General features: G+C 46.6%; 1 protein-coding gene and 1 pseudogene across 1 annotated transcript in view; one reads left to right on the top strand and one right to left on the bottom strand.

The window, feature by feature from the left end:
- Ndrg1 (N-myc downstream regulated 1) overlaps positions 1-10,453 on the top strand; it is a 42,374-nt gene extending 31,921 nt beyond the window's left edge. The window contains exons 11-16 of the mRNA XM_031358513.1: positions 682-738; positions 1,469-1,520; positions 2,174-2,221; positions 3,164-3,199; positions 5,397-5,448; positions 8,672-10,453. Of these exons, the coding sequence (XP_031214373.1) occupies positions 682-738; positions 1,469-1,520; positions 2,174-2,221; positions 3,164-3,199; positions 5,397-5,448; positions 8,672-8,913 (487 nt within the window). The 3' untranslated portion in view covers positions 8,914-10,453. The remainder of the gene's footprint in view (positions 1-681; positions 739-1,468; positions 1,521-2,173; positions 2,222-3,163; positions 3,200-5,396; positions 5,449-8,671) is intronic.
- LOC116082821 lies at positions 5,965-6,083 on the bottom strand (annotated as a pseudogene).
- Positions 10,454-14,975: the final 4,522 nt, after the last annotated feature.

The following is a 14,975-nucleotide window of genomic DNA, read 5'->3' as shown; positions in this document are numbered from 1 at the left end:
CCTGCACAGCATCCAGCGGGAAGGGGCCGTTACCAAGGCCATTTCCTGATGAGGGAGCAAAAGCACAGAAAGGTTTAGTCTGCTTCCCGAGTCACACAGCTAGGAAGTGGTGTGGTGTGGCGATTTAAATCCTGCCATGCTGGCTTTAGTCTCAGAGCTCTGGAGGGTAGGGAGGCCAAGGGTTCACTTGCAGGGGACCAGATCTACACTAGACATCTGCTAGCCAAGTGGAACACCAGTGTAGGCTCCAGCGCACACAGAAGAGCCAGTCTGAGTTTTAGAGATGACATCAGAGTGGCTGAGGGAAGGCTTCAGTTAGCAATGGAGGGGTGCTAAGAACCCATTCCTGAGCTTTTGCAATGATAGGTAGGAGCTCTAGTTAGGGGGACAGGGAGGCAGGGACCTCTAGTGAGGACCTGATCTGTTTTCCTGTAGAAATAATATTAATTCTGATATCAAATTTTGGGCAAAATGAGGAGGGTTTTCCTAGAAACAGATGAGACCTGCCGACTCTTAACTGCTTCTATGGACACCAAGTAGCCATGGGGTCTTGAAAGCTGCGTGGCCTCATGAAGATGGACCTGTGGATGTTTTTCTATGGAGGGGCCTGCAGGGTTGGTGTAGTGGGAATGGCTGCTGGGGTAGGTTTGCTCATGCTAACCATGTGCGAATTATCTGCAGCCGGAGAGACCTGGAGATTGAGCGGCCAATGCCTGGAACCCACACCGTCACCCTGCAGTAAGTGGCTTCTTTCTCCTATATTGTCTTCCTGGCTTTACTCAGGGCTGCTGGTGGGGGCTTCTGCTGGGTCAGGGAAACGCCACCTTAGGGTGGAACAGTATACTAGAGATGACTATCTATGTTCTATCCCAGGGATCTGACTTGAACTTTCCCCCTTGAGTAGCTGCAGTCAGCATCAGGACTGGGAGTGTGTGATCATAGCTAGAGCCTTTGGATCAGGAGGTCGAAGGTGTTGAACACATTCAACACCGATGGCTTCCCAAAGCCAATAGATGAAAGATGCAGGACCTGACATGAAGGAGTCTTGAGTGTCTAGTAGGCAAGGTCACAGCTAACATAGCCCACTGGTAGTGATGGTGTCTTTCTATGGTTCTGTGTGTGCCACACTGTTGGATCCTCGTAAACCTGCCCTTGTCATTTATGCCAGACATTTTTTTTTTCCATCTTAATTCCTGGAAGATTCCTTTTTCTCCTTCCTTGGGCAGAGGTGCTTTGGAATGAAATCGTTAAGACACCAAGTCATTGGACTGAAATTTTATACCAATGGTTAAGTAACTGCTAGCCCATTTTATTCAAAGCAGAGGATTATACCATAGAGGCATAGAGGTGCAGTGGGTGCTAGGACACCTAAATAGCCTTTTAGGATCCCGCTGTAGTCTGAAGTCTGAAGTCTAAGAACCTGGAGAGGGATCGTGGGCTGACTCTGCTTCTCTCTTTTCCTGTTCAGGTGCCCTGCTCTGCTGGTGGTTGGAGACAACTCTCCTGCCGTAGACGCTGTGGTACGTATCCGTTCAGCAGGCCACAGGTGCTCACCTGTATGACCCTCCCAATGCGAAGACATTGTTGCAATGTGGCATCACCTTAGGGCAGAGCTCAGACTAGCTTCTCTCTGTGTCCACCAGTTCTCACTGCCTGGCCGTCTGCTTCTCCTGCCCTCCTGCTTTTCATAGGCACCTCGTCTACATGGCAGAATTAACACTAGGCTTCATGGTTAGGGCTTCTTTTCCAGTCCCAGCATCAGGTGGGCCTTTCTACTTAGCCGAAGGACAAGGCAGCTGGGTCAGGCAGCACTTTCTGCCTCAGTCTACCCTTTAATTCCCACCTGCACTGCTAGGGAGGCTCAGAGAGGATGGCTAGACATTCCCACACCTGGGGAGATGCGTGACGTGAAACTCTTGCTCAGAGTTATGACTGTGTTGCTCTGCCTCTGCAGTGCTTCAGGGAGCTGGATGTGCCTTGAGTTGTCTCCAGGTCACAGAGTCAGTCATGGTAGTGCCAGGTTCCAAGGCCACATGCATTTAACAACCTAAAGCCCACCTTCTTGCTTTATGGCTGAAGGAACAACTGGTGTTTCAGGTGGTAGGACAGGGTGCAGGGCACTCATGACCGTGGCTGTGAGTTGAGCACTTACCTAGCCTTTCTCCTTGTTTAGGTGGAATGCAATTCCAAATTGGACCCAACGAAGACTACCCTGCTCAAGGTAATGAGAAGCTATCATGGTTTCACAGCCTCACTTGTTTTGGGGAGCTGAGCTATGCTTATTAAAACACAGAACTGTTTTTTAAAGCCATAAGAATAAGCATTTGGAGTTGGATATAGTACATATCCCTGTAATGCCAGCACTCAAGGGTCAGAGGCAGGAGGATGTCAGCTACATAGCATGTTCTAGGCTAGCCCAGACCATAAATTGAGACCTTATCTCTGAAAGACAGAAAGGGAGGGAAACGTGAAGAGAAGGAGGTAGGTAAGGAAGGAAGCAAGCTTGGGGTCCACCTAAGGCTGCAAAGTGGTCCATCCCAGGGACTAGACTGCAGGAGTCTACACACTGCCCATGTAGCTGGAGGAAGAGAGACTGGGAGCACAGGACGAAAGTCTCCTTTTCCTAGGATGAGGCAAGGATATCCTTGTATCTGATCCTCTGGGTAGTGAGAGGTTGCAAGGCCAAGGAAGCAGCCTCCAGCAGAGTCTTCTACATTCAGTGTGATTGCTGCCCTGCGCTCAGAGGTCTACAAAACCCCCACAGCATGCACTCAGGGCTGTTTGAACACCCAAAGCCACCAGTGTGTGGCAGCTGTGTCTGGGATGGGCCCCAGGCCTAGGCTCCTTCCCAAGGGTCTCTCTTCACTGGGTATACTCCGGAGGTTGGGATCTTGAAAGTTCCATAAGCCACTCTGGCATCCAAAATGGCACAGTTGAGTCTTGTATGAATGCTCTTAGGGGTTACTATGGAGTGGCCTGTGGGGACTGTTGCTCTGTGTAAGCTTTGAGAAGTAGTTGCCGAAGAAGATAAGAGATTACAGTTAATAGCAGCACCCATCCAGCTCAGCGCCAGGTGGGTGATGCTGGGGCCAGTCCCACAGAGCACAGATTGCCACAGCTATGGCCTGGGTGTTTGGTCCTAACCAGCCTCTCTCCTTCCTAGATGGCAGACTGTGGAGGCCTTCCTCAGATCTCTCAGGTGAGTGAAATTGTGGCTTTTTTATTTAGTCCCTGTCACCTTCCACTGGTGGGATGCATGTGCCTTTGGGGCTCATGAACTCACTTTTTCCCAGTCTCTGTGTGCCATCCAATGGTAGTTTATAAATATATTCTACATAACATGTGCTTTGTAAGTGTTGTGGATTCACTCGATCCCTATCAAGCAGCTTTTGTGGATTGGATGACCTTGAGGTCCACAGGCTTAAGAGATTTGCCAGATGGACCTGGTTTGGCTATGGGTTCAGAATCTTGGTTGTGCTGCCCTAGCCTGGGGCCACTGGGAGCTCGAGCCATGAGCAGGGGTAGGGATAGAGAAAATATGACACCAAAGTGTATATCCATACCCCCTCTCTCTCCACACATACATACATGCATATGCATATGCACGTGAAAGTTGAACACATGTGCCTGTGTGTGTACACACATATGTACATGCATGTGCCTACCTGCGCATGTATCCAGGTGGTGTGTGAATCTGCACAGCTTCCTTGTTCATCTTCCTCCAGTCCATGTTCTGCTTCTTGCTCTCCTCTTTATTTGCTTGCAGCCAGGACAGACCTAGCCTTGTCACGACTGAGACTATTTAAACACTAGTCAGAACTGAGCTTCAAGCCTGATTCCCATGTAACCCCTCCCACCATCCCTTCCCAGGCTAGGTGTGTTAGCAAAAGACTTTCTCACCTCTGGTCAGATTGTACCGCACCTTCCCAGAGGCTGGAGGAGCTAGCATCACAGCTCAGCATCATAAGGGGAAACTGAGGCTGATGAGAAGGAATGTTGTCCGTGGTAACAGTTGCCAGCGGCGCCCACCTGGCCCCACTGTTCTCATTCAGAATCAGTCCATCTCCAACACAGAAGGCATCCTTTTCCTCTGCTGCCGACTCAAATCATAAGATCCTAGTGGGCAACTTTTTCATAGTCAAATGTCACTTGGGTTCTTTTCCTCCTTGCAGATGAGTGGCAGGATTGGTGCAGATACAGGGTGGGGACCCCATGGGCTCCATGAGGAGACTGAACCACTAGGTGGTGTCTTCCTGAACTGGGATCGAGGGTTGACACAGATATACCGTTGGAGGCACCTCCCCCGCCGACCTTCCCTGCCCCACCCCCCATTTGGTTGAGTGAGTCCTGTAGAGGAAACAGTGGCTCTGAAAGTGGCCTTGGCCCCACCTGATCACTTACCCAAGGATAGCCTGGTTAAACCAGCTAGTGTTATAGCTGCCCACCCATAGCCATTTATTTTGTTTATCTTTCCTTCCATTCTTTTTCCTTTTCCTTTGATTTCTTCTCTCACCTATCTTTTTCTTCTTCCTCAACTTTGTTTTTATCTCCTAGTCGATGCACAATATGACCTTGTATACCTCTTCCTTCTTTGTCTCTTGTTCCAGTCCTTCCTTCTGTTTCTTTCTTTCCCACTTCCCTCCCTCTATCCCTCTACCTCCATCCCTTCTTCCTTTCCACCATCTCTTCTTCCCTCCTTCCTTTCTGCCATCTCTTCATCTCTCCATCCTTCTCTCCCTCAATCCCTCCATTTCTTCATCCCTCTCTCCTTTCATAGTCCTTCCTTTCCTTCTTCCATCTCTCTGTCCCTCTGTCCTTCCCACCATTTCTCTATCCCCCCAGCCTTTCTTTCCCATGACCATCCTTCCTTCTACTTACTCAACCTTCGTATCATCAATCTGACATGAACCACCTTGGGTACAAAGGATCCTGGCACAGAGGCCTCTGGTTCATCCATACCACCTGTACTTACTAGTTCTGGTCCATGGGTCCAGGTAGCTACTACCCTGTTTGCTCATCTATGTCACATGCACTTGGGAATACTGGTTCTGTAAGGCTGGTGCCAAGTTTCCTGGAAGTGGTTGGAGAGAGTCCTTAGCAGGCGATGTGGCTCATGACACTGGGCTGTGAGCACAGAGTATGGCTTGACCCTATATGCAGTTGAGGACACTGACTCAGAAATCTTACAAGTTACCCATGCTCTTCCAACTGTGAAGCAGGTTTAAGTTGTTTGTTTCTGGCCAACACAACCCTCCTTGGTTTTTCTTCTGTTTCTATGCTTTTCCTATTCACACGTGTTGGCACCATCTTGGGCCAAAGCTCTGGTTTGCAGGTACAGGTGGCCCATGATGATCTGTATCTCCGGCCATTGACCTCTCTCTCTTTCTCTCCTACAGCCTGCCAAGCTTGCTGAGGCCTTCAAGTACTTTGTGCAGGGGATGGGATACAGTGAGTATTACACCTTGGGCACAGACAGGTGTTGGGGTGGTAATGCCATAGCCAGTGGAGGCTGGAGAGGGCTCTGTTATCTTAGCTAGCTTCAGCTTTTAAGCACTAGGCAAGTCTAAGAAAGGAGTATTAACAATCACACATGGTTGAATGAGGAATGGATCAGTACCCAATTTGGGTTTTGTGCTGCATGCACCACACAGCAAACTAAGATGGTGCTGGCCTTTCTCTTCTGACATTTATTTAGCTTTACATGAGAACCATTTAAAAACCATTTGATGCAAGAATGAGACATATCCTTATTGGCAAGGCTGGTTTTATAATAGTCCTCCTACCTCAGTCTCCCAAGTGCTAGGATTACAGAAAGGAACCACTATTCTATTCTAGGCTAGGATTCTCTCTCTCTCTCTCTTTCTCTTTCTTTCTCTCTCTCTCTCTCTCTCTCTCTCTCTCTCTCTCTCTCTCTCTCTCTCTCTCTCTCTCTCTCTCTCTCTCTCTCTCTCTCTCTCTCTTTTAAGCCTACAGCACCCAGTATTCCCAGGCAGTCTCCCATCCAAATATTAACCAGGCCCGACCCTGCTTAGCTTCTGAGATCAGACGAGATCTGGCGTGTTCAGGGTGGTATGGCCGTAGACAGGACTATCTCTTTAAACACCCCAACAACAACAACAAACCAAAAACCAAACAACAACAACAAAAACTATGACTAAGAGCTGAACAAGGAATACCCCTAATTTTGATCACATCCTTGCTCAGGAGACCAGCAGTTGTAGCAACCGTAGGGATAATGGTGATGAAAGATTCATAAGTTTGTTTTGTTTTTTTTGTCTCCTTTAACCATCATAATAATCCTACAAGGGAGGGGGCTAAGCAGGCCACAGAGAGGTTGAAGGCTAATTGAGCCAGAGCTCTATGAAGGGGGAGCCCAGAGTGCTGAGATCGAAGGTAGGGTATTTCTCTGCTAAATCATTATATCAAGGATCTGAAGGACTGAGCACCCTGCTGCAAGGACTGGCTGCTTCCTGCTTTAAGCTTAGAGTGAGTTGTCATTCAGGCAGCCTCTGTTTTCAGAAATGCCAGACTCTGACCAGGACTCGTGGGCTCGGCTGGGCAGCAGCCTTGATGGACCCTGGTTGACATGTTATTTGTTGCTCTGGCTCAAAGCAGTCCTACTCCCTTTTTCCTGATTATTGCTTGGAGATACAGTCCTTGCATTCTTCTTAGCTGGGAAATCTAACTTCATGTTTCTTCCTGACCTCACATATTCATTTAGAAATGGTGGGCCTATTTGGTGAAGTTATAATCTCCATATGAGCCTTCCCTATGCCTGCTTCCCAGCAGGACAGACTGAAGCATCCTGATATGAGTGCCTTAAATAAGATCCTGTTGCTAGATGTCTCTCTCCAACAAAGCACATTTGCCTGTGGACCTTCCTCCACAGCCTACTTTCCCTGGCAGGCATGGGAGAGAACTCCTGTGTGGTTGGGTTTCCCTTGCTGAGCATAAATCACAGCTCAATTGGCTGTGTATTCAGGGAGGAAAAGAAGCAAAAGCAAGGCCTTACTTGTTCTCAAAATTTGTCTTCCATCTGTCCTCTCAGTTCATTTTGACAAAGCTTTCCACAGATCTAGGAGAAAATAAAAGGGAGAGACACAGACCCAAAGGGGTTGCTGAAAGAGAAGGTTCCAGCTCACAGACTGCCTGCCTGTGATGCTGGGCTCATAAGACTAGTCCATTGTGTGTCTGGTGTCATAGGAAGCTGTCATTTCCTGGTGAGATCATCAGGACTCAGAGATTTGGGTAGAGAAATAGAGACTCAGGAACAAACACATGGGCCACAGTTGCGCACTGACCCTTCATAATTCTTTCTGAATTAAAAATAGGCTCTTCTGGGATGGCCTGCTTCTGTTATTTCAGCATTTGGAATGAAGAAGAAGTAGAATAGTAAATTCTACATCTTCCCAGCTACATAGAGCATTTGAGGCCAACCTGGGATAAATGGAGCCTTACTCAAAACAAAAAATGAATGGACAACAGCAATAACAAAAAAATAGAAAGAAAAGGAAAGAAAGGAAAAGAAAGAGGAATAAAGAAAGGAAGGAAGGAAGAAAGGAAGGAAGGAAGACAGACAGACAGACAGACAGACAAATCAGGAACAACACTGATTCTTTAAGGAGCAAATTCCACTTAGCAAGGACTAATCCAATTTTGGGTGTCTGATCTAGGGCAGTGCTTCACTGGGGTGTGGCATTAGTCACCCCAGTGAGTAACCTAAGAGATTCCCACAGATGAGGCTCCTAAGCATCAGGAATGCACTTTTCCCACAACTTCAGAGGCTGCAAATATGAGGTAAAGGTTTGGACAGGACTGGGCTCACTTTTCAAGGCCCTTTCCCACCTGCTGGATTCTGTTGACTGTATCATAGGCCTTCTGTGGATTCTGGCTGCATCACCAATCTCTCCATCCATATGGGATGGCCCCCTCTTGTTTTCTTATTCAGGCTATCGGCCATTGGATTAGCAGTCACCCGAATTCAGAGGAACCTTAACTTAACTAAATAGCTCTAAACTAAGTATTCCAAACAAAGTCATATTCTGAGGTTTCAGGTGAGCATAAATTTGGGGGGGAAACACTGCCACCTCAGATAGGAGGAGGACTGTCTTGTATCCCATTCTGTCAGTCATCTGCCGTGGCATGCACCGTTTTGGTCTTGCTAAGGTTTGATAGCTAGCAGGCTTTTGGAAGGCAGATAGACTGCTACCATTTCTTCAGGAACCATGTGGTGAGACCTTGGGGTCCTTCTTGGGATGCGCAGGAACAAGCCTTGCTGGCTTCCATGTTCTATTGCCCATGAAGAGTACATTGCAGAGGAGGGTACAGGGTCACACGAAAGTCTTCAGTTTGCAAATGGGAACGGGAAGGCTTCAGGTGTGATGATCTGGTGGTCATCCAGCTAATAGGCACATAACAAACTGGAGTTCAGACCCAGGTCATGTCTCAGGTCTCTTGCCGTGTCATTGTTATAGGCCTTTTCCACATCTCGGGGCTTACTATCTCCTCTGTGAGTGGCACAGAAGGTAGATGGCTCCCAGGATGAAGACAATAGAGAAGTGGTGTTCAGCTGGGCACGTAGGATAGACTGTCATGGCTGGCAGACAGGGATAGAGTCCCACACCTGTAGAGGCTTCCTGTATCCTAACCATATTGTCTTCTTTGTTCCCAGTGCCTTCTGCCAGCATGACTCGTCTCATGCGGTCCCGCACGGCCTCCGGCTCCAGTGTAACATCCCTGGAGGGCACCCGCAGCCGCTCGCATACCAGCGAGGGCCCCCGAAGCCGCTCGCATACCAGTGAGGGGTCCCGTAGCCGCTCCCATACCAGTGAGGATGCCCGTCTCAACATCACTCCCAACTCGGGTGCCACCGGAAACAATGCCGGGCCCAAGTCCATGGAGGTGTCCTGCTAAGCAGTCTGTGCATCAGTCATCTTGGACTGGTGGTCTCTCCCTTAACCTCCATCCCTTGCCTGCCACCCTACGCTAATGCGGTATTAATCTAAAGCTGCTTTTGTAAGAATGAACTCCGGCGGTGGCAGACCCAGGCTGCTCCAGGCTGCCTCCTGGGACCAGGGTGGGTGGTGGTGGACCAAAGGCAAGAAGCAGTTCAGTACTGTTCTGCTAACAAGTGGCCTGGTGAACCCTCTCTCTACCCTCAGACACCAAACTGCCAAAACTAAGAAATAGATAGCTGTAACACTGCCTGGCTCCAAGCCCAGGCTGATCGAGCATCCTGGTTCACAGGCATTCTGCCAGCCTGCCTACTTCCTGTTTCCTCCCCACTAAACTCATTCCTGGAAACAAACTTCTGTTTTGAATGGAGAGAGAGGCAGGAAAGTTGGGCGCTTTATTTTAAGAAGGGAAACCAAGAAAGGGAGAGAAAAAGGCGGGGTCTAGGGCAGATAGAGGAAAAACAAGTCTACTAGGCTCACTTGATTTTAAAGTTTTGGATGCTGAAACCCACAACCCGTTTTTCTGGCAACCTTTTAACATGCAAGGAAAACTGGTAACAACCCCCTGGCTTTATAGAGAAAGTGATTCAACAACTATGGGGCGTCAGTGGTTTAAGACTCTTGCTATGCAGCCTGTGTGCCCCACTATACCCGGCTCTGTTTCCACAGTGTGAATGAGTGGGTGATACCTTTGTCCCTGGGGAAGATGGTTTTGATTTGTAGTTGCATTCTTTGAGGCAGAGGGAGAGAACCCAGCAGGTGACAGTGGTCCTTGTCTCGGATGAGTCTCTAGGCACAGGAAGGGTGGAGATAGAATGGCCATAGGATTTTGATGACTAATATTAGGGCCAAGTACTAGAACCTGGTGGGTGTGATTTCAGTGAACACTAGGCTGTGATCTGGAATCTCGTGTGACTGAGTCACACCTTGTCTCTCATTATTGATGTCTGGCATTTATAACTGAATGCCTCTCAACTGGCCCATTGCTGGTTCTTCAGAGAGAACCACGTGTTCTGGTGTGGGAAGGACTGGTTTTGGATTCTGTACATTCCATGGGGATTTGCTTCCCTCTCCTGCCCCTCCTGCTGACTGGGTTTGTAGCATTGGCCTCTCTAAGCAATGCTAGCATAATGCCCATGCTCCATACTACTGCCTTTTGATTCTTACTGTGGCTAACCTTGGACCTTTCCTATAAGGAAATGTGATCAGATTAGAGACACCTGGCCTTTGGGAGTCAGCCATCAAAGCCTGGTGAGTTCCAGGATCTTGGAGTTGTTAGAGGAAAGTAGTCACACCATATAGGCTGCATGAGGGACAAGGAATCAGTTAACCTGCCAACTCCTACCGCGGAGCCTGCCACTGACCTTGTGTAGAAAGATCGGGGATCCAGGCCAGGGTGACTGAATGCTGACAAGAAATCACTGTATATGTCTTTCCAGGGCAGTTTCTTAATAAGATGTTTGTATTTATTTCCAGACCAATAAATTTGTAACTTTGCAGTGGCTTGTCTTGTGTCTTTTCCTTTCCCTAGGAGGGTGTGTGTGGCATTATGGGACAGGAAGGGGTGGAACGTTATCCTTGACACCCAGAGCCCCTGCTGTGTGCCCCTGACTTTTGGAGTTCTTTACCCCAGAATGATACTGTGTAGAAATGGCACTGTCTGTCACATAGGTTTCTAAACTTCCTGATAGTGATATTAAAGAAAGAAGAAACAGGCAAGGATAATTTAGGCATGCCTACAGCCTAATACATCTAAGCTGTCACCATTTTCACGCAAGCAGCAGACATATCTTTTGTCTGCAGTAAGGAATCCAGTGTTCAGTCAGCCTCACCACAGAGCAGGCCCCTCATATCAGGTTACTGTAGTGACGAGAGAACACTTTGCAAGCTGGAAGAAGAGGGAAACATAAAACTAAAAGTGACTCCTGTTCTCACACCCCATGGGAGGTGTTTGCTTTGTATGTTTGGTACGCATGTGTTGTGTGCATGTTGCACCTGTGTGTGCATTTGGTGGCCTGAGGTTGGCATTGGGTGTCTCTCTATTGCTCTTCATTTTTCTGTTTTTGAGACAGTCCCACCAGCAGGCTTGCCTACCTGCTGCCACCCACGGTTAGGTTGTCTGAGGGTGCTTCTCCATCTGAGGAATCCATTTGCCATCCAGATGATTGGTTATCAGAGGCCATAAAGTAACAGTTGGGAGCCTGTAGGGAGGGGGCAGGGCCAGTGTTGCGTGCCAAGTAACTTGCTACCAAGAAAATGAGGAGGAAAAGCAGAGGAGTTCCTTGGCACCTGGTGTAGGTGTACATGATGACCCTGACTGGGGACCAAGGTATATCTCACCTCTGAAAACCCATGCTATGATGTGGCCCTTGACAAGATGCAAAAAAAAAAAAAAAAAAAAAAAAAAAAAAAAAAAAAAAAAAAAAAAAAAAAAAAAAAAAAAAAAAGACACTTGAAGGCTTGGAAGATGGCTCAGTTGGTAAAAATACTTCCCTTGCAAGGGTGATGATCTGAATTCAACTCCCCATAACTCACAAAGAAAAAAAAAAGCCAGGTACCCAGTTCAACTTAAAGCACCCACATGGTGGTTTATAAGTATCTGTAACTCCAGTTCCTGGGATCCGCACCCTCTCTACACAGGCACAGAACACACATGTAGTACAGACTTAAATGCAGGCAAAACATCTACACACATAAAATACTTATGGTGGCACATGCTGGTTATCCCAGTGCTGGGGAGATCAAGAGAGGAAGATCACTGGGGGCACTCTGGCCGGTTAGCTTAACCCAGTTGATGAATTCCAGGCTGAAGAGATGCCATGTCTCTGAAATAAGTAAAACAGAGCAACAGGACAGATTATTCTCTAGCCCAAGAGCATAAAAATGTACCTGCACAAGAAGGGGGACTTGACTTTTGTGGCCATCCTCCCGCTGAGGAAAACTTTATACAGATCTCAAGTGAGCCTTGGTGATGGTGTTTTATAACAGCAATAGAAAGGTAACTATGATGGGTTCCAAAGAATCAGTGCAGTTGAGTTGACGAATTGACAGTGACATCATTGATTGACAGCCAAGTCCGTTGGTACAGAACTCATCGTCATTCATTGTTTCCCTGAGAAGTAATTCCTGAATAGCCTGCATTCCTAGGAAGCAAGGAGATTTGCAGATATGAAGAGTGCTGCTGCATGCTGCATTCACCTATCAATGTCTGGGGATGGTGGAATATCAGGGATCAGCACTGTGGGCCTGAAAGGTTTTCACTGGCTCTAGGTGCCTTTCTTCTTCCATTAAATGGTCCTGCTCAGACTTGCAAGACATAATAGCTTTGATGTGGTTTTGGGTTACTCTCCCTTTTCTCTGCTGACATTTCTTATATTATCAGTGAGCCTGCTTCTAGCAGCTCTTGCTCATTTTACTGAAATGGACGAAGAAACCCACATATTTTTTGTATTATATAAAAGCCAGAATAATGAGGCTTAGAGTGCAGAGCCTGAGATATGCTGTATAGAGTATACCAAATGGTGAGATGACTGTGCCAGCATCTCCTTAGAATCCACATGTGATGGAAAGAGCCCAGATTCCAGCAGGACATCAATTTCTAAGTACACATTGTCATTAAGGTGTGGATAGGTAGGTGGATGATAGATAGATAGATAGATAGATAGATAGATAGATAGATAGATAGATGATACCTGGAGATAGATGACAGATTTATGAGAGATATATAGTTAGTAAGATAGATAGATAGATAGATAGATAGATAGATAGATAGATACATACATACATACATACATACATACATACATACATACAGTCATAGATACATACATAGATACATAGATAGACTGATTTTATTTTTTGAGAAAGAGTCCTTCCTGCTCTGTTGCTCAGGCTGGTCTCAATTCTGCACACCCAAGAAGTTATGCTTTAGTCCATGGAGCAGGATGACAGGATCTCCACCCTGCCTAGCAATCACTACATATGTTTTAACAATTTCCTGCAGATCCCATTTTCTCCAACTTCAACCAGATAATACTGAGTAATATTGAGTAAAGTCCATTCATTCCCCAAGTCTGATGCACCCACAGGACTCTCAATTGCAAGTACACATTCGTTTTAAATTCTACTTTATATTTTGATTACTTCACAAAGCAGGCTTCCTTGTGGCACTTTCTTACATACTTTCTTAGTTTCAGTTGTTTTTCTTCCACACCCCTTCTCCACAATCTCTCCATCCTCATCACCTTAATCCCCTTCCATCCCCAGAATTCTGCTTTCCACTTTCATACTACACAGGTCTATCACCCTCCCAAATTCTCTGCCTTAAAGCTTATTTCCCTTTCAGGGCCCTCTTTCTGGTTTCCTGGAATCTATCTATAAACAATTCCTATATAAATACACATATGAAAACTTAGGAGCTGGGCCCATACATGAGAAAAAATACATGACATTTCTCTTTTTGAGCCTCAGTCATTATAATATTTTCCAGTTCCATCCATTACCCAGCAAATTCCATCCTTTTGTTCTGTCTTATGGGTAAGTAAAAATCTATTGTGCTTATGTAGCTTTAAGGATCTTTACACTCCCTGTTTGTTGTGAGTGGAGTGGCGATGAATATGGACATGCAGATACCTGCATGGTGGTAAGAGAGAGGGTCCTTCTGAGAAGTAGAAAACTCTACTTGAGCGTAGAGGTGTTAATGGAAACAAGTCATGTGACTCTTCTAAATAGGAACCAGGTCTCCCCTTGATCTGTGTTGTGATATTGCTTGCTTTGGGAGGGATGGACTAGAAGCAGTCGAGAGTTCACCTTTCTCATCATGGCCATCTGCACAGCTGCTCAAAGGGCTAAGCAACACCACATTGTGCAGAAAGGACTACCATGCCCTTCCTGCCTTAGAGAGACTGGTCAGTAAATGCAAAGTTACAACTTAAAACAAAAATACGCCTGTGAAGACCACTTGGTGATTAAGCAATTTCTCAGTAAAGTGAAAGAGCGTAACTAAATGTTGATGGCAACTCATGTTTACTACCTCAAATAATGACTACGAAATGTATAGGTGTATACATTGATGTTAATTCTTACTATAAGCCAGCCGACTACCCCGTTTGCTATGCAACAACTCAGCTAGTGTTCATGGCACATGGGTGCATACGCACAGATGTGTGAATGCATGTGGAGGCCAGAAGTCAACGTCAGTTGTCATTTCTCAGTTGTCATGCACTTTGTCCTTTCCAGTCAGTCTCTCATGAGCCTGGGTTTTGCCAGTTCAAATTGGCTGTCCACCCAGTGAATCCCAGGGATCCACCTGTGTCTGCTGCCCAAGCACTGGGATTATAAACATCTGTTGTCATGGTCAGATTTTTTTTGTTGTTGTTGTTCTTAATGGTGGGCTCTGGGAGGATCAAACTTAGTTCCCTTAGGCTTGCAAGTTCAGCTTCTTACCTTGATGCTAGTCCTCTGTTTAAAAAAATCAAACATACAAGGTGCACTCGGCCAAGAGGTAGATGTTATCCTTTCGTGAGTTCTCCAGTTGAGGAGAGTGAAGGGAGGCATGCCAGAAAGGAGCCCAGTGTTTTAAGACCCAGCTGAGCCCTAATGTCTCTTTCCATGACACCTCACAGCCTGCTTTATGCTTCTCTGTACTCCCTTTGGCACCGAGGACGGTATGTAATAGATACTCTCTGTCCATCCGTTTATCTCACCAGCCTCCACCATGTTCCAGACACTATGCTGTGTAGTCATGGCCCTGACCTCAAGGTACCAAACATCTAGTTAAGAATGTAGCAAGCTGTTAAATAAATGAGCGAGAGTTCGAATGGAGGAGTGGATCCTAAAAATCCCCATTCTATTGACGCTTATCTTTAAGCTTAGGTATATTGGCAACTCTGGTTGTTATGTAACATTTTCTCCCAAAGCTCGAAGCTTGTTAAAAATCCAAGAAGTTATAAAAGAGACTTGTTAAGCCTCAAAGACAGGCTTGTTCTTAAGACAAAAAAAAAAAAAATCTAAGAGTCAAGA

This window comes from Mastomys coucha, unplaced genomic scaffold (genome assembly GCF_008632895.1).
Source record: "Mastomys coucha isolate ucsf_1 unplaced genomic scaffold, UCSF_Mcou_1 pScaffold7, whole genome shotgun sequence".
Lineage (NCBI taxonomy): Eukaryota > Metazoa > Chordata > Mammalia > Rodentia > Muridae > Mastomys > Mastomys coucha.
This window is presented reverse-complemented; position numbering and strand designations above follow the sequence as displayed.